General features: G+C 43.7%; 1 protein-coding gene across 1 annotated transcript in view; it reads left to right on the forward strand.

Moving 5' to 3' along the window:
- The first annotated feature begins 579 nt into the window (after positions 1–579).
- The window catches only part of tmem132e (transmembrane protein 132E), a 339900-nt gene continuing 320989 nt past the window's right edge, over positions 580–19490 (forward strand). The window contains exon 1 of the mRNA XM_028421320.1: positions 580–658. Coding sequence (XP_028277121.1) covers positions 598–658 — 61 coding nt within the window. The 5' untranslated portion in view covers positions 580–597. The remainder of the gene's footprint in view (positions 659–19490) is intronic.

Genomic DNA, 19490 nt, shown 5'->3' on the forward strand with positions numbered 1-19490 from the left:
TGGATCTTTTAAATGAACGCTGAGAAGTCGGATCCAGCTGAAGCAGAGCCGCGCAGGTCCGTCGGACGCCTCTCCCGTCGCCCTCCCGGTGCCCATGATTTGCGCAGGGAATTTCATGTGTGAATTTTGAATCGCAGAATGACACATGATCCAGACTCAGGGCGCTGCTGCTCCGCTCCTGATGTGTGATCCGGTTTTGGTCGTTTTTTTGTGTGTGAACGCGTGCAGGATTCCTGCGTTTTCAGCCAGGGCGCGCGTCATCTCTCCACCGATGCCCATTGATTTCTGATTTTTTTGGGGGGCTTTGCGCAGACATCACCCTCTGGAACACGGTGTGTGCTCGCTGCTCGCTGCGCGCCGGAGCTGGATAAGTTTGTGTGAAGGGTGTGAAGCTGTGTTTGTGGACTCTGGAAAGACTGTGGCTGGCCAGTCATTTGGTGAAGATAGGCGCACAGATACACGCACATCTGTGTATGTGCGCAACTTAAGACCTCTCTCCTCCCCCTCCCGGCACCGGACCTGCAGAGAGGTTTATTTATCTGACACCGGCCACTGGAAGAACTGGGATTTAACCCCCGCCCCGCTGGGATTTCTACCATGTCAGGTGCACGGGCTCTTCGATGGAGTCTCTTCATCTGTGTGGCGGCGCTTTCATGTGGTGAGTGAGCACCCCCCCCCCCCCCCAGCAGGGTGTCAGAGATCATAACTGTTTAGCATAATAAATCAAGGTGGTGCTGCTAAATTGCTGCTGCAGAGGTTACTGCTGTTGTGATTGGTCATTTTTTGGAAGATGACCCCCTCCCTCCTTCCCTTCCATTTTATAACGCACACGCGCACAAATGGACATAATCTGGTTACTGTTGTTGTGAAGATGAGAAGTGCAGCTCCTGGCGGCATGTTGGAGCACTTCTGTGTTTCCTTGAACGTAGTTCAGCTTGTAGAAGCATCACACACACGACACGATGGGAGCATTCTGCAGGGTCAGATATGAACTGGATCACCCAATCTGAACATAACGATATCGCGATATTTTCTATGATATTGATTTTTCTTTTGTGATGATGATGATAAAGTTATATGGAAGGATTTCCTGTGATAGTTTAGTTTCAGTCCTAAAAAAATGCTCACATATGGTCAGATTACATAAAATGCCACAAAGTTGACTTGTGATATATTGTGATAAATTCTCACATTTTTTTTAAAACAGTAATATAAACAATTATTTATTGAACGCACAAAAATGATTGCCACACTGTTCAGGTGTGATGTGGTCATTCAGTGCATGTGATCAGTTTTTGAATCCAACTTATTTTTTTAAATAATAATTTGAATGCCGACATTTAATTTGTGCAAGTTAGAAAATATTGCACAAAATAGCGTCACTGTATCGTGATACGTGTCATAGAGTTGTCTCGCAATCAGTTTTGCGTTACGTATTATAAGTTGTGTGATCAGTTCTAAGAAACTATGTTTAAAACAATAGTTTTCATGCAGATTCATTCACGTGCAAAGAAACCTAAATCACTGGACAAAAAGAGGTGTCATGATCGTTGATCGCAATATTTTTTTAAATCGGTATCAGAAATATCGCTGCGTTGCTTTACGTCTTGTGATCAGATCTTTAAAATGATTATTTTCCATATAATGACACATGCAAAAATCGGCTCAATAGGTCGACTTTAAAAATCTTAAAATAAGATTATGCACAAAATTAGTGTCACAGTGTTCGATCGTGATATATTGAATCGTGATATGCATCATATCGCGATATATTGTAGCGTAATATGTATCATGGTTTCCTTCTAAACATCGGGCTGAAGTCTTTGATGGATCTCTGTATTAATAGTTGTCACTTGTCTCCTGCTCATTTCTCACTGTGGTTGTGTGACACATAATCCTATAGTGCGTTCCACATGAAAAGTGTACAGAACCCAAATGTAACATCCCTAAGATGATTTCATGACATGTCCCACTGATTTAGTTGGACTCCCAAACACTAATCCCCCTTTTAATATCCAACTCCTTTTTTTTTTTTTTTTAATATTGATGCAGCAGCAACTGTTTCCAGCAGTGTGACATTGCAATGCATGGATTAAGTGCTGTGCTGAGAGGCGAGCCCCCTTCCAGTGCAGCCACTGTTTATTCATCCGCTGCCATATTTAAAGGTGCTTATATTTTAGACTTTTAGTAAGCAGCACGGAGGCAGAGTGCAATCTCTCTTTTCTTTTAGTTTTTTTTTTTTTTATTTACTGCATTACCTCCTCGTGCATCCTCTCAGGCGCTTTGCACAATATCTTCCCTCTCCTACTCATTTTCACCAAGTCTTGCCTCAATTTCATTACCACACAAAAGAAACGCCTACGTGCGCACTAAAGCACACACACTCTCCTTGATGGCTTCACCAAGGCTGTGCTGCAAATACCCCTGCCTACACAAATCGCGCAAAAAACGCCTGTGGTCAGCGTTGCTCGGCGCAGGGGTGACCACCTCCCCCCCGCTCCCCTCTCGCCTCCCGTCCCTGTGGGATGAACGGGGCCGCTGTCAGAAGTGACTGCAGGAACTGATCTGGCGCATGGCCGGGGGCCTCCAGAGAGTGGGGGGGGGTGTTTTTAGAGCCTCTCGGCCTCACATTTCTGACTCGTGCAGCAGCACTCACCCCGCCGCTCTAACCTCTCCCTTCCTTGTCACACTTGTATGCTAAATAAACAATTTGTGAGAATCTCTCTAGAGACCTGCTGAGAGAGGAGCTAAGCAGACAAATCCCCAGGTGTGAAAAAGCAATATCATGGACTTTAGGAGTGCTGTAGGGAAGGTACAGCACTATAATGGAGCCATTATTTTCACCTTAAATATGATGCATTCACATTTTGTTGAGCTTTGTGCCTTTGGGATGGTGGAGGAGAGAGAGAGAGAGAGAGAGAGAGAGACACTTTGGGTTAGAGGTCGGGTGCCGAGCAGCGGTCTTGGAGTCGGTGGTGGATTTCCAGCCTGGCACGTCTGCCGATAAGACTAAGATAAGACTGAGTTTTTCTGGTTACTCATTGTCCAATCTTAAATCGAAGTCATGTCTGTACTGTGTGAGGGGGACAAATCTAGCTTCCTTCCTAGCTTGGCCTGTAGCTGGGTATTAGCCAACCTTTCTGTGAACTGGTCCTTTATTTTGTGTCACATAATTGTGCACTACTTAACAGCTTAAGTGTGACTTAAATCTAATCCCTTTTCACTTGTAGAATATAATCTGTTTACAGAAGCTAAAGGCTAATTAGTGCTCGCAAACTTTCTTTTACACCCTGAGTGGAAAGGCTCAGCCTCAGACTTTATTTTAACTCTTTGTAACTCATCTTTTAGTTCACTCCAAACGGGTGTAATATATGTCTTAATGTCTTTTATACAGCTCATGTAGTTTTGCTTGTACCGTGCCAGCATTCTGCTCCTGTAGTTGGATTGATCATAAAAACATCTGTGTATATATGTATGTATGTATAGTTTTAACCCCTTAGACGGAAGACAGAATGCACATTTTCCAGAGTTATTGTTCTAATAATCTTCTAATTCTAATAATAAGCTCCATAGAACACACAGAGCGCCCCCTATGGGACAGGAGGTTCTGACAGCAGTGCTTCTATCTGTGTAGAGTTTCTCAATGACTCCATGATTTATAACAGGGAGTACAAACTCTGTTCCTGAAAACGTAATTGATAAAATCATGGACTGTTTTTGCTCCAACTTCTATCATCTTTTATTGTCTGTGACTCTGACTGTGGCCTGAAACCGGCCTGTTTGCTGACATTCTGTTGTTCTAGCTTCACAAACGGACTACTGGCCATTTTTCATTCATTTAATAAGCCTTATCTGCACCGTAAATCGATGTGGTGGCTTACCACCTCGGCTGAGCAACCTTTTGGACAAAGGCCAGAGAGAATCCGCCGTGGTTAATTTGGATGAATGGATGGAATAGATTTCTGGTTAACTGTGTCCCCGTCGAACTGGGTGTGGCAGTGATTAAGTGCCAGCGCAGTCAGCTGCGGCCTGCGGACCGGCGTTTGTCCAGTCATGGTTTGTATGTCGCTGGCAGCGTTCCCGGCAGCACACACTGGACAGAGAGCAGACAAAGCAGCAGTGTGACACAGCAGCTCTCATGTTCTGGGCTAATTGATTTACATGTGGCGGAGCGAAGCTGCTCCCGCTCTGCATCTTTCGGTCGGCGGCCTGTACGGAGCCTCTCCGCCTATCGACGAGCATCAACGCTGTGTGAATGCAAATGAATCTCCGCTGCTGTTTAGCGACACGTGTTGATGTCAGGATGTTGCTGTTGTTGCTGGCACACCTGTCACTTCAGTTTGTCTTCCACACATCTATGGAGCATATGTTTTTTGTTTTATATTTAGCTAGCAGAGCTTTTTGTGGCTTTTGCTGTCGGCATCAGATAATGGTGGAGCGCGGCACCCTGGTGCAAGTTTTCTTCTTAATTTCAGTGACAGATGGGCTCAAGGCTAAAACCAATCTGTGCCCTCTGAACAGCAGGGCAAGCAGCTAACAATAAGGAGGGGAAAAAAGAAGAAGCTGTTACTGGAAAGACAGCTGGTTGTTTCCTGTAATTACAGTCCCAGGTTTTCCAGGTGGGCCTGTCATTCACTTATAATTGATTTTTCTGTATTCAATTGTTGGAACGAGCCAAAACTGGATTCCTTTCAGCCCCCAAAAAACGCTCTTTGAAATCTCTTTGAAGCCCAGCTATGCTTGAATCCTTCAGATGCTCTGATCTCTGTAGCGTTGTGTGTCTGCAGTGTAGTGAATCCAGAGGATCAGTGGTGAAAGGATCCTTTTCGGGAAGCGCTGGTTTGCCCAGACATAGCGTGATGTTGTGGCCCTTCAGGGCTCCTGTAGAAATTAGCACAGCATTTGTCTGCTAATGCATTAACCTCTCCGACCTCCCTACCTCTTTTGAGGACTTTTTCTTTGAGTGGTTAGAGTCCTGAAAGCATGTTTGTAGCCAGAAGTGAATGCCTTTGCTGTGCTGAACATGCTCCCATTTGCTTTTCAATCTTCTCAAAAGCACCATTTCTCCAGAGTGCAGATTAAGCACAGTAGATCTAACACGCACTGTAGGCTTGAGACGGCCGCTTCTTCCTGCCATTCTTTCACACTAGCCTGGTAGCATCAAGCCTGTAAAAACGCCAATCTAGAAGAGTTTAGCTCCGTGTCAGCCAGACACAGTGTCATCATCAGACAACACCAGAGCACAGATGCAAATATTTGCATCTGCTGCATTAAGGCACCAAGTTTAAAGAATCAAAGACCTTCGTCATTCACTCGTATCCAGTTGCAGGAACGGCAAGTGACACCATGCATTACAGCAAAAGCTTGGCACAGAGGCACAGTTCTCCACAGAAGCAAACAGGACCTGCTGCAGCACTGTCAAAATGTGCAAGATTTAAATTTGAGTTTAAAGTGGATTTGCAGGAGGAAAAAAAAAAAATATATAAAAAAATGCAGTTTATGATGTTTAATAATTGATGCTATTTAGAGGTATAGACCTAAATGTTAAGTTGTGCTTCGGTATTTCTCTGTATTCGTACAACATCTCAATCATTATTCTTTCATATGATAACGTGTCTCTCTGCATGCATAAATCATGCTCAGAGGTACGGAGACACAGCGCTGTAGTCTAAATAAATCTTAACTGTGCATGTTTTTAATATTGATTCTTTCTTGTTACAGCAACAAAGAGAAAACCTGAAAGGCATTATGTAAGTCAGAACTGCCACAGAAGCTGACTTCTTAGAGAATATCAGAGAATATATCCCAACTATACAGCACACACACACACACACACACACTGTGATCAGCATGATCTCTCCTGCGTCTTCTCTAATTCATGTCCAGGACGGACGTCCAGAATCCAGCAGCATTCTTCATGTGTCTGTACGGCAGGTTCATTAGCTAAGCTGGGCTCCATAGGATTTCTTTATAATGAAGAGCCTCCTCCTATGGAACGGGACGATCAGAGAGCATTTTTCTGTGGTTGGCCACCATGTGTGCAGCAGACGCTTGAGGCTGGTTATTTGTTATTAACTCGTGAACTCTGGCGACATTGTGTTCAAGAATTTAAGCTGCAGATTTGGGGCAGAGAGCACATTAAGTCTGAAGAGAGAGAGAGAGAGAGAGAGAGAGTATCTTTCTGTGGTTTCCATGAACATGGCACCGAGGAGGCGGGACTATCCCCTACTCAATCGATTATAGATGGACTTTTTGTCCAATAAAATGAAAATGAATGTTAGTCCACTGTAGTCTTTCTCTGTAATGGCTGACACAAGTAGGCCACCGCCTGCTTGGCTTTGTGTGAGTGCAGTGATGTAAATACAAACTCCCCTTCAAAGGCTGCGTGTGAAGGCCACTAGCATGATGATAAGACTGCCTTCTTTTCCTTTGTCATACAGAATCTAATACATGATGCCATGACTGATACTTGCCTGCTGACCATTTGGTCCTCCCTGTGAAGTCCACGCCTTCAGAGACTTTGTCCTTTTGCAGGCTGCAGCCTTAAAGGCCCCGTTCACACTGGAGAAAGTCAATCCAGCTAGAGTAGGATTGAATGCAGATAGCCTTTAAGCTGGATACCTTCAGACCTATTTTCAAATCTGGCTATGCGTGTCACTGCTCAATCCGGCTTGTTTGTTGTCCTCCAAACCGCTAGGTGGCGCCTCCTAAAATATATAGTCCATTCAGGCCGTGGTAGGACCACGGGCACACATGCGTTGTGCATTTTTTTTTTGTTCCGTAAACTCGGGGCAAACCTCGTAGTTCAATGGATGTTTACACACGGCTTTTTACGCGATCTGGACACTGTCCCTGTGAACCGGAAGTACGGCGTCAAGATTCGCTAGCTGCATTTGCGATCAGACCTGAACCACATTTGAGCCAATCCTAGATCTATCTGGATATATCCTAGCCGGATTGATTTCCCGAGTGTGAACGGGGTCTTAGATGGAGTCAGAACTTGCGCTCGAGTTTTCCTAAAGAAAGAAACTTTTCGTTTTCTAATAATGCACCCAAGATTATTGCCCAGAATACTTGGTTACCTGAAGGCGAGGGATCTGGATGTGGCTGCTTTCGGATGGGGCGGACATTCTTCCCCCTGAGGTCTGTGTAGTTCTGTAACTATTCTCAGCAGGGAAGCAATCTGTCTTCTGCGTTAGACGATCACATGTGTTTGGTCTGAAATCAGCTCTTTTGCTCTGCACCTCGCACACAGATCCCACAGAGCCTTTGATTTGAAATAGCTCTCTCTACTGCCTGTGGTATTGTGAGTCAGACTTGGGAACACATTTGCATTGCAGGGAGGGGAGGAAAAAAAACAACAACTTCAAAACGGATGCTGATGCACTGCCGTATATCTCGTCTTTGCCCGAGAGGAACGGCCAGTTCTGGGATGGATGTCATCAGCTGGGCATCAGGGTTTATTGCCTTGATGTGACGGTACCCACTGTGGCGTGCTGCTCTCTGTCTGCGGTGTTACAGCAGTCTAATCCTTCTTCTCTAATTCGGGTTGTCTTGACATGGCAATATAGCTCACATTTAATAAGTTGTCTCCCCTGACACGCTGAAAGAGAACGAGCTTCCTGAACGAAGCCAGGGCTGCCGCTGAAAGTGGCCCCTTTAATTCCTCTAAGAGGACTTCGTGGACTACAGAAATAGTGTCCACATATGGCAGATGACACATGTGCACAAGGGGCACGACCTCTCCTGTTGTACAAAGTGTTCGCAGCCTCGCAGCCATGATTGTGTAACCTCTCAGACGGTCTAGAGAGGGGATGGAAGTGCTTGTAAACCTGTGTCACCTTTCCTGCACCGAGGAGCTGTCACCTTACATTTCTTATGGTATAAACAACTGAAGACATGAGGAGCAAGGATAACATCCTCACCCTCTGAGATAAGGACACAGTCATCACAGACGTGAGACACCTGGCTAGGTTTTAGTTTGGATTATTTAGTAGTAATAACAAAAAGGAACTTTTTTTTTACAAAGCTAGCAGTTTGCACCTCTTTGCAGGTTTTGAGCTAAGCTAAGCTAAGCTAAGCCACAGCGGTCAAGCAGCTGAAAATTTGGAAGAGCTCCAAGATAAACTTCATCTTATGTAGTTCTACATCTTTCCAGGCTGCTTGCTGAGAACATATGGCTGAACCACAGTTGGTGGGACAAGTCAGCATCTGATGAGGAACTTCCCTCAGCTGCTGGTGCTGAGAAATGAAGCCGAGGCATGTTTTTACAGTGTACCTTTCAGACTGTGTGTGTTGTAAAGGGATACACATTTTTGGATTTTTGACAGTTTGACAGTGTTTAACTCATATTGCATAATTTCCACGACTGATTCCACCTAACTGCAGGGTGCTGGATTTAGTTTGTCACATTGAAGGAACTGATGTTAGATCCTCCTCACATGAGCAATGCAAAGCTGTCCAGTAGGGATGCACCGAAATGAAAATTCTTGGCCGAAAACCAAAACGTCGAAAAAACGTATTATTCCAATTATTAGTACCATTGCATTTATGGCTTTGACTGTGTACTGACCTCATTAAAATCAAGGCATTACAAATGCACAACTTAATACTAAAGAATAATAAGAATAATATTCAAAGCAATTACAAAATTATGAAAATATTTATTTAGCACATTCAAACAATGCACAATATAAAATGAAATAACTTAGCTTGACCGCACTCATGTGTACATTATGTGAACATCTTATTTAAAACATTTTGCCAAATTAAAAAAATCTGATGTCACATATATAGTAAATCAGAACAGAATAGCCTGTCTGTGATTTTTGAGGCTCTCTACTGCAGGATCTGACTGAACACATCAGACGCTTCCCCATCTCCAAGCGGGTTCTACGCAGCCTGGATCATTTCTCGTGCGCGCTGCTTTATTCCCACAAGTATGATCTTTATAACGCGGATCAATACCGTCGCGATGAAGTACAGAGAATTCGAGTAGCTCAGGGAAACGCGTGCTGACGGACTATGAGTGTACTTTTTCAATTCAATTTCAATGCAGTTTTATTTATATAGCGCATATTACAATCAGACATTGTCTCAAAGCGCTTCACAGGAACCCCCCTAAGAGCACTGTGGCAAGGAAAAACTCCCTTTAAGAGGAAGAAACCTTGAGCAGGACCCGTCAACTTAAGGGGGAACCAGTCCTGCTGCTAGTCAGAGAGGATGAGGGAGAGAGAGAGAGAGAGAGAGAGAGAGAGAGAGAGAGAGAGAGAGAGAGAGAGAGAGAGAGAGAGAGAGAGAGAGAGAGAGAGAGAGGATGAAGGAGAGAGAGAGAGAGAGAGAGAGGAGCAAACATGATACAAACATGATAAAGTACAGAGCAAACATGACAGCAAGATGAAACAGTGATTATATTGTAATAGATATCTATATATATCGTCAGTCCATAAGTAGGAATTGTAATTTGATAGCAAGGATGAGCAGCAGGGGCTAGTGACTTTTCAAGGTTTTCACTCCGCGGTCCGTCTCAACTCTCTTTGCTTAGAAGATGCTTTAGTGCTGCGGTTAAAGGAATAACGTCAGCTGCAGATGCATCAGAGGAGCGGATCTCTTTAGTTAGCTGCTCAAATGGAGAATGAAGAAAAGACACCGCAGACATGCTGGAGCATCCAGACAAACCCGTGCTGGTCGCGTCATCACAACTTCCTGTTTTGGCCGAGTTGTTTCGGTGAAAAAAGTGTTTCGGCCGAAAACCGAAAAAGCATTTTTGGCTGAAAATTCGGTGCATCCCTACTATCCAGATCAGCCTCTGAAATAACATTCCTAGAAACAGCGCGATGACGACGGATGCTTAATTAGTGTTTAGCTCCTGTCATAGTTTCACCTCTGACGGAGCCCGATAAGGTCGAGTGTGTAAAGACTCCCGGTTGTTCTTGGCTCATTTTTCAGGAATTCTTGTGGATTTTTTTTTTATTTATTTTTTTTAAACACAGACGTCCAAACACAAACCTACCACACCGATGCTGTGATCTGCAGTCTGTTACCGGCTGGCTTGCTGCTTTTAAGTTTCACCCGCTGTTGTTCCTGCACACAGTTTTCCTCTGCAACAAAGGATTATTTTGACATTTCAGGCGTGCTCACTTTCAGTTTTACCTCCAGGTAAACTGGGTTAGATAATGCAGCCGGCCAAAATGTCGACTTGTTTGTCTGATCGTCTGACTGCGTGTGCATCCTCAGACTTGTTTGTTGTTGTTTTTTGTTCTCACAGGAGAGCAGCGTTATCAGAACAGACAGAAATGATATTTAATGTCATTTTTAAAGCTGTGATTTTGTAAACGTTCTTTTGTTGTATTGTTTTTATGATGCCTTCAAAGCAATACATAAGCACTGGATAACATCATATTGTACTCTTTAAATGAATGTGTCTGTCAGATCAACCTTGCGAGGACGTTACAGCATGCAGAAGGGTAAATATGAAAAGGCGTGTTTCTCTAATAGCATTAGAGGTAATAATGTGTGGGCGTTTATGATTAGATATACATCTGCTGTGTGTCATTTGTCACACTGTGAAAGCTGGAGAGATCAACCAAGTCAAAACAGATAAAGCATTTGTTACAGCTGTAGCTCCCCTGCTTTGCATATCAGCAGCATTTCCCCCGTGGACCCTGTGTGAGCGATTCGCCTGCGATCAGTGCAGTGGGAGCTGAAGAAATATGACCAGATTTTTAGCTTCCAGCGTATCCCGCAGTGTCCCGTCTCTTCCCCTCACAGTGATTTGTGCCGCGGATCTACTAAAGGAATCGGAAATGCACGCTTGAGTCTGGCAACCAACCACGACTTCCTCCTCCACCGTCAGCTGGCCCGTGTGTAATTCTTCTTGAGCCGCAGTCTGGTTTTCAGCTGTGGGGATTGTTTGTCCTGCTGCAGCTGACCGGGCCTGGCTGCTGTGCTCAGAGTTCACCACCATTTCTCTCTCAGGCTCACAGTGGTAGATACATGTGCAGCTCAGTATTCTAATGTGAAAACCTCAGACTATTTGCATTCAACTTGAATGAAGCATCCATACAGTCACTTCCTGTATTTGTGTCACATGGTCTCCTCTGATGCCCTGCCCCTTCAGCAGACCAGTGTTGGTTCTGTGATTCCAATGGGAGAAGTGACCTCATATCACACATTTTTTAGCACTATTTTTGGGGGAAAATCCATTTTTGGTCACTTTTATTTAGAAATGTGTGCTTCCACAGACATTCTAACCCACTCAGGAGACAGGAAATGTTTATTATTCTTTATTTTTTGCATAATATGTCTCCTCTCCGTGTGTATCAAGAGGTCTTGGTGTCCATTTTATTTTATGTGACTGTAAAATGACCAATCTGTCCTCTGATCCTCCACATACAATAGAGGAAATGAAAAGAGGATGATATTTCCAGGCATCTGAAATGATCAGTGTGTACATATGTGGCGGCCTCTTGTGGTCATGTCTGTTAAGAGCATGTCAGATTTCTTTGCTGCTTTGTTTATTAGCCAAAACTCGTCAAAGATGGAGAGTACGACAAACACAAAATGCATTTCATGTTGCAACATGATGTGTTGTAAACAAGTAGACTTAATTCGTGTGATGACACCTTTGCAAAGGGACCTTCAAGTGCTGGTTCCCATCATCCATCTGTGGACTGTTAGTTGCAAGATATTTGATGTTATTCAGGAGGCTGTGTTATTATTATCAGAAGGAGGACCGAATTAAACGTGACGTTTCAGCTGTCAGCTCCTCTTGTTGATCTCCTGAACGCAGCAGGACATCAGCATTCTCCTGTCTCCTCGATCTGATGGACTGGTTTCTGATTTTGTGTGTGAGTGTGTAAGTGTGTAAAACATTCTGGTGTTTGAAGTTGATGCAGATATAGCTTACAGTTTGGTCTGCAGTGTGACTATGATTTCTAATTTTTTGCTTCCGCGCCTCATCACAGTTGTATTGACTGAAAACTGCAGCTTTTATTTATGAAGCTGGGAATATTCTGCCTAAAAGCTTTTGTTATGCTCATGTCCAACACATCCTCAGACTTTAACTTTAATTTCACATAATAAAAAAAGCAGACTGGGGGCTGTGGTGTGTATCACAGTTCTACTTTGAATAATTCTTTTTCAGCTACTGTTAGGGGAACTGCAGTTCCGTTAGTGTCCACTGGAGGGCTAGCCTGAGTAGATCCGAAAGAGCTCCATGTTAAATTGTCCATTGTTACAGCAGAAATAAACATGTTTTGGTCTTATGTCCGGTTTACACTGTGTGATTTTGGGCTGTCGCAGACGAAAGACGAGCATCGTAGGAGAATCGTGGAGATATCTTTGGTCGTGGCTCTAAAACGGTGGCCGTATTTCGCCCTGTGAGGCAGGTTCCATAACGGCCGTTGTCAGCGTCTTGTGACCAAAGATAAGCTGAGATAAAATTCTAGCGGTGTCAGAAAGTTAGGATTACTGACTCACAGACAAACTTGATGTCATTCCAAAGTTTATTAGATCCAGGTCACATAGTGTGTCATGCAATGGTCTTATATAAGATTGATAAAAGTAGAGAGGCCATTAGACAATTCATTTAATCACTTTTTCCACATGAAGAGAAGAAGCATTTTATGGATTGAGACATTGCCGATGATGCCGGCCTCACGCACTGAGCTTTTGTGCAGCTGTCATGTTGCCCACATTTAATGTGATGCAGAGGGACGAGTTTGGAACGAACTGGTCTCAGGCTCTGATTCAGGAGCGCTCTGTGGGGCTCGTAGGAAGCTGTGTGTCAAAACTCTGTACAAATGAACCAAATTGTGTAACACACACACACACACAGCGGTTTATTGTAGCGTCTCCAAAACAAACACGAAATCCGTCAATAATGGCGTCTAGGACTTTTGAGGGTAGCGTGTGCGGATCTGCTGAAAATACAGTTCGAATCTTGGTCATATTGATTTTAACACAGGAAAACAAATGCTTTACAAATTAGGCCACCATAACATCGACTGCACTGGATTTCGCCTGACTTCAGTGATCATGTTGTGTACAAAACCCCAGACAAAAACAGGCCTCTGTTGTTCTTTCATGTTTAATTCAGACGCACTCATTGTCGGTGACAGTGGGAGACTCGCTGAGCACTCAAATCCAGAAGCAAAACAACACGAGGGGAAAATGGCAAAAAATGAATCACAATTACACAAAGAGGTGCGTTTTTTTCCCCCCCCCGCTCTCTGCTTCCGCCTCCCATCAGGGAGCCATTGATTTCATCAGAAAGAAACCCCGATCTGTGACCTTTGAAATCATTACTAATTAAATGTGGGCCAACGTTGGTATCCACAACAATTAGAAGTACATCAATCTGTAGGCTCCAGGGCCGAGAGATGAAGCCCAAGTCAAATACTGCAGTTCCTCCTGCGGCCTCTAGTGGGCTGGATCCAAAAGTGAGTCAGACCTTAAAGACCTCCATGTTAAAAAGTCCAAATTTACAGCAGAAATAAACAAAAACATAGTTTTGGGGGAAATAGACTTTTTTTAAGGATTAATGGCTACTTTAAATGACAGGCAGGTGCAGATGTGCAGCATCCCATAGACTAGATAGATGGACTGCATGGTTCCGCCTCTGCCCATTCTAGAAAGTGGAGCCAGAATCACAGATCAGCATAATTTTAAAAACTAGCAACAAGCCATAAAGCGTCTCTGTGAGGGTACTTGGGTCTTCCTGTTCCTCCCACTAACATGAAGGAGGTGGGGTTTATCACCTGTACCACAGCCAGCCACCAGGGGGCGATCCAGACGTTTTGGCCTCACGCCTGGGAAGCTGTTATCGTCCATTTCTCAAATCTGTGATTCTTTAAAAAGCTCTTTATAACTTGTAATTTACCCAATTTACTAATCCTTAAACAGTATTGATTTTAATATGCCTCAGATGATGCATTTTGATGTAAACGGTGGTAAAAAATTCATTTTTTAGTGCTCTAAAAATATTAAACGTAGATCGTACATCAGAAAGAGTTTTATTAGACTTTTTCTTCACTGACAAGTGTATAATTACATTAATATGTTTTTTTTTCAGGATGCTTCAAATGGGCAGATGATTTTTTTCTTTTTCTTGAGAGAAATAAGAGCACATGGTGTAAAATCCCTTTGAGCTCTGTTTAAACAGGAGAGGAGGAGCCTGGCCCGGGCATTCAGGATGAATGTCCCCCGGGGGTTGGAAAACTTTTTGGGAGCCTTCCTGCCTCAAATATTTTAGGGATCAGACTGAAACCGATCTATGCTCATACGGATCAATGCCCAACTGTAACTGAAGCTATACACCGTTCTGCTTTTGGGCAACAATTATATTGGTGCACTTATCCCCCTGTAATGGAATAAAAAGGTTGATTCAGGTCTATTCTTTCTCATTGTATGCTCCCTGCTCTATGAAAACATCCGTTTTCTTTTTTTTTTCCTGCCCCGGAGCTGCCACCAGATTGAGCAATGTCCAGCGCAATCAATTCTTTTATTAGGTTACATAGGCTGTGAGAGAAAGGACAGTTATATTAGCCTTTGCTTTGCTATATTAAGCCCGACAGACATTTTAATAAATTTTTTCTTTCTATGAAACAGGATTTAACCCACACAAAGAGACGGGATGCTCCGAGCCGCTCGGCGCTGCTCGGCGCTCCCGCTCTGGGCCGGGCTAACGTTTTCAACACTTGCTGGAATTTAAATCAAACATTGCGAGTAAACATTTTGCCGTCTTTGATGAATAAGAAATAAGTTGTAGCACTTAAACCTGTCCTTGAGCAGATGTGTTAAATTAGTGATACCCGGTCCACACACCTCCCACATACTTACCGATTCTGCTGGAGGAGCCGCTCCTGTGAATTACAGTCTTATATATTCATGCAGAAAGCATGTGCGCTCCCCTGACATGATGAAGTGCCGTGCATCAGGACGGGGGCCCTCAATATCCTCCGTCTTGTGGTGACGTGGATGTGCATTAAGGACTGTTCAATTAGTTTAATCTTTTTTGGTTCTCAAATGGAGGTATTAAAGGTCTCTGGAGGCACGGAGCGAAAATGAGAAACTGATTGATTTTTGCTTTCGTTTAATTCACGAGAAAAAAAATTAGCAATTAGAGAATAATATTGAAAAATATTATGCCAATCTGGATTTGTAATGTGAGGGAGACACGTGAGCACCATGTGTGAACAAAATCAGCAGGGGGCCTTTAACAAACATACAGCAGGGGGCCATCAGTGAGCGAGTGTTTGCATTTTCTACGTCTGATGGATTTAAAAAAAAAAAAAAAAGAGTTTTCAATCCAAATATTAGACGTTGATTCTTTCCAGGACCTTTAGTGCGTGAAGTTTTGAAGAGACGGAATGATGTGGACACTTATTTTAGTTGTCGTTAAGATGGCAGGAGAATGGTGGAGAGGTTTGTTGTAGATGGCAGACCATAAGTCGTAAATAAATACAAACCAAAGTACCCGAATTACCTGTTCATCCACATACAGGCAAAAGAGGTAGAGCAGGACTGTAGGCTGTAAATATGTTTATTTCACTGTAAATCTGGACATTTGAACATGGAGGTCTATGGGGAGTTACTCACATTTGGAGCCAGCCCTCAAGTGGACACTCAAGGAACTGCAGATTTGGGCACTTCTGCTGATTGACTGTAACAAAGCTGCAGCCTGACCAAGTAGTTTTATTGCACTCCTGAAAACAACATGGTTGAAAAAACGTCAGCTTGGAATCCTCATAATGTACCACCAGAAGATGGCGCTCACTAGTGGGCACAGGTGGGCACTGTTTGCTGCCCAAACATTTACCACTCATTCCAAAGATTTAAGAGCTTCATAATTTGTTTGTAATTTGTGGGATTTCCTAATTTTATTGCCTAAATCTGGATTTTTTTTTTGGACGGAAACATGACTTGGTCCCAGAATCCAGCCTGTAACAGTGATTTATTCATCTTCTTCATGACTAACCCGGCTGAGCTGCTAGCAGTCCTGTGGGTGAAGACTGTTTGTTCCATCAGACGTGGTTGGAAACATCCTGGCAAAAGGAAAAACTCCAGAGGATCAGGAGTGTTTGTTCCCAAACAGAAGCTTGGAGATGTGTGAACATTTGTTTTGGAGGCCTGCAGAAACTGCAGCTGCTGGCCAAGTAATCATTGAGTTGTTGGTATTGATTATGAGCATCTGAAGCTCTGGCGGCTAGATTCGGCCTGTTTTGTGGCATTGGGGTGAGGAAATCCTGTTTCCTTCTTTGAGTGGTGGAGAGTGCATGCACAGGAAGTGCATTTTAAAAGTAAATGTATTCACTCAATTCAAGCGTTTTTTTTATGACACGGTTTCCAGCCTGGGATGACTCTGAGTGCGCTGGCTGCCCTCCCAGCCATCGAGCAGTGCGCTTAGCTCCGGATAAAGATAAGGTGCAGGCTGAAGAGGTGCATTTATCCGCACACATCTGACGGTGCCAGCGTTTGTTTTGCACATGAAATCACCCGAGCGAGGCGGATGTAATTTTCCCACAATAGAGGAGGGGAGACAAAAAAAACAGATGGGTGAACCCAGAGTAAATTGGACTAAGAATAATAAAGTTCCACATCCTTTGTATCTGCACTGAGTGATCACACGGCGTCAGAGTGCCAACCTTAAAGAGGCTTAGAGTAATGAATTAGTCATCGAGATCTCTGAGGACACGAGGGAGGAGAGTTTGGCCTAAATGCAGCAGTCTATCAGTGGCAGATAGCGGCTCACACAATTAAAAGTTTCACTCGTCACGTCATTGCTCTAATTCTCAGTGAAAAGCGGCGGCGGTGGTGGTGGTTTGACACTTTCTCACGTCTGCATTGATTTATGATGCATAGCTTCTGTTTGCTCAGTCATCAGTAAGTGCCACACAGCGAAGGTTCATCTGGCATCATTAGCCGAGCAGAAAGCCACAACTGGGCCAACATGTGCCGTTTGTGTGGCCAGCGCTGGCCTCCTGCCTGTGGTGGACGGAGCGCACATTATAAATGCCTGGCGAGGTCTTATTTATTATTTTAACCCATGAAGTGCTGTATGAATACATACAGTATGTGCTGTGTTGTTTTTTTTTTTTAGGACAGAAAATAGATGTTAGCATAACTTGTGTTCCTGAATGTGTTTGTGTCACACTCACACTTTCTTCAATTTAATTTTAGAATTCAAGTTCTGCACAGAGCTAATTTAAAATATGAAACTATGAAAGGCTCTGTAATCAGATAAGGCAGCCGTTGACTGTAGAACAACCAACAGTAGCCTAGAATTTAATTCCTTTAATTAATTTGACTTTTTTTATTAGCAGAGCTGTCAGAGTGTTAAAATAACATAAAGGTATAAGATGCAAAACCAGAAGTTCACAAAATTAAAGCAGACGATTTGTTTTTTAATGATTCACTCTATAAAATAAAATAAAATCAAACCTGCCCTCTGTAGATTTTTTTAAAATGTCAAAATTCATCCATTTTTCTATATTCAGGCAGAATTTTCAGGCATTCAAGGTTCCTTGAATGCATCATTTCTGGCAGAAAATCAATCAATCAAATCAACCAAACCTAAGATTAAACGTGATTTCCCTTTAAAAGCATGACATGTATATAAACCTATTATGAGTTTGTATAAAATGAAGTCTGCAATTTTAAGACTTTGATGATTTAAAAAATTCAGCTAGTTTTTGTAACAGTTCACACGTTGCAATGTGTCTTACACCACAGAGTTGAAGTTATCTCTGCTTGTAGTGATTGTGGTGTTTCTATAGAGAGATCCAGGACTTCATGTTGAGGATTGAGGCTGCAGAGAATCCACAGAAAGTACTCAGAGGTTCAGGGAACTTTGAACCGCCCTCCTCTCCTGCTCCGTTTCCCACACAGCCCGTCACTAATCAGCGCTCTTCTTATTAACCGAATCCAGATGCTGACACCCACCCACCGCCTGGAATCACCGTGGTGATTGTGAGACTGTGGGGTCATGTATCTGACTGTGGGGGATCATCCTGGTAATTAAGCGTTAACAGCAGATGTCCAGACCCAAATATTTTGTTTATCTTTGTTTTTTTTTTTAATTGGACAGGACATGTTTGCACTGTGTGTGGACGCTGTGGGTCGGTGCTTATTTAGTCATGTTTATGCCTCTAAAGTTCATCACCCTGCCTGAAGGAGACGAGGCGTTTCTAGAGGCTTCTGAAGCAGTGAGCCGTGGACACTGACTCTGGATTTACCATACAGTGGCACCTTACATGTCCAGCACGTCTTGGTCGTGACATCCGTTCGCACCAATGGGCTTCTGAGGCGCAGAGTATCCGTGTGTATGTTACAAGCTCCACAAGATTCACAAAGTAACCTGCCCGTTTACACGATGGTTAATGTCCTCTCTACTTGTGTCAGGCTGGGTTACAGAGCTAGTTACTGAAACCTCCATTTACTCCATCAACTTCATGATGCTGTCCGAATAAAAGCATGTTCCAACATATCAAACAGACGGCGTCATGACGGTCTCACAGTGTTTGATTTTGAAAATCTACAGAACTCTCTGGTGTTCTGGTGCCTGACTTCCAGCGAGCGTGGAACAAAAGGCTCATTATCATGACTGTTTTTAAATAAATGCTTAAAAAACAAATGAAACATCCGAAATATTTAGTAGACGAGTCGTCAATGCAGCATTTAACCGAAGTGGAGTCAGGCTGCTGTTCCAGTTGTTTCTTCTCTCTGCAGATCTCAGCGTTCTTGTTGAATCTGTTTGTTTGTTCAGTCACACAAACAGCTGTTCGCCTTTGTACATGTGTTTGTGATTTATTTATTTTATTTTTGTGGACCTCAGTTTTGAGCTGATGCTTCTGTCGCTCAGCGGGTTGAGCTGCAGCTTCATGCCATCACCTTTGGAGGTCCCTGGAAACGTTTTTGTAATTGTGAGCGCCTCCTTGTGTTGTGTCTGGTTATGCATTTGCTGCACATTTGTTTTCTTTTCTGGCATTTCGTGTTTGCACACACAGCTTTGTTATGTTTTGTGTTGGTTTAAACACAGCGCGGTAACACATCCCTCGGCCCCGGCTCATAAAATGGCCGTGCCTTTGTCTGAGTGTGTGTCTGTCTGAGTGTGTGTCTGTGTGTGTGAACTGAGCCCGATCTGTTCTACTGTCCGTTCGTTCATCTGTCCGTCCGTCTGTCGCACGCCGTCGCGTTTCCAAGACGCGCCGTTCGGCCTGAGGGGGGAGCCGCAGCGTATGTTTGTGTGTCACTCATCTCTAACGGCGCTGAGCGCAGTTTAAAGAGCAGTCTGCCCCCCCCCCCCTCGCCACTTTTCTCCTCACCACACACATCGATTACTTTGGAGGACAGACCGTACGTTTTCTGTTTAAGGTTACAGACTGTGCTCGTATTGATCCGAGAGCATTTTGGTGAAAACTTAGGGTGAGTGTGTTTAGAAACTGGCTGCAGATGACGGGTTCAGGCAGGTTTTCTGCTGTTGTGACCCC

Source organism: Parambassis ranga, chromosome 14 (assembly GCF_900634625.1).
Source record: "Parambassis ranga chromosome 14, fParRan2.1, whole genome shotgun sequence".
NCBI lineage: Eukaryota > Metazoa > Chordata > Actinopteri > Ambassidae > Parambassis > Parambassis ranga.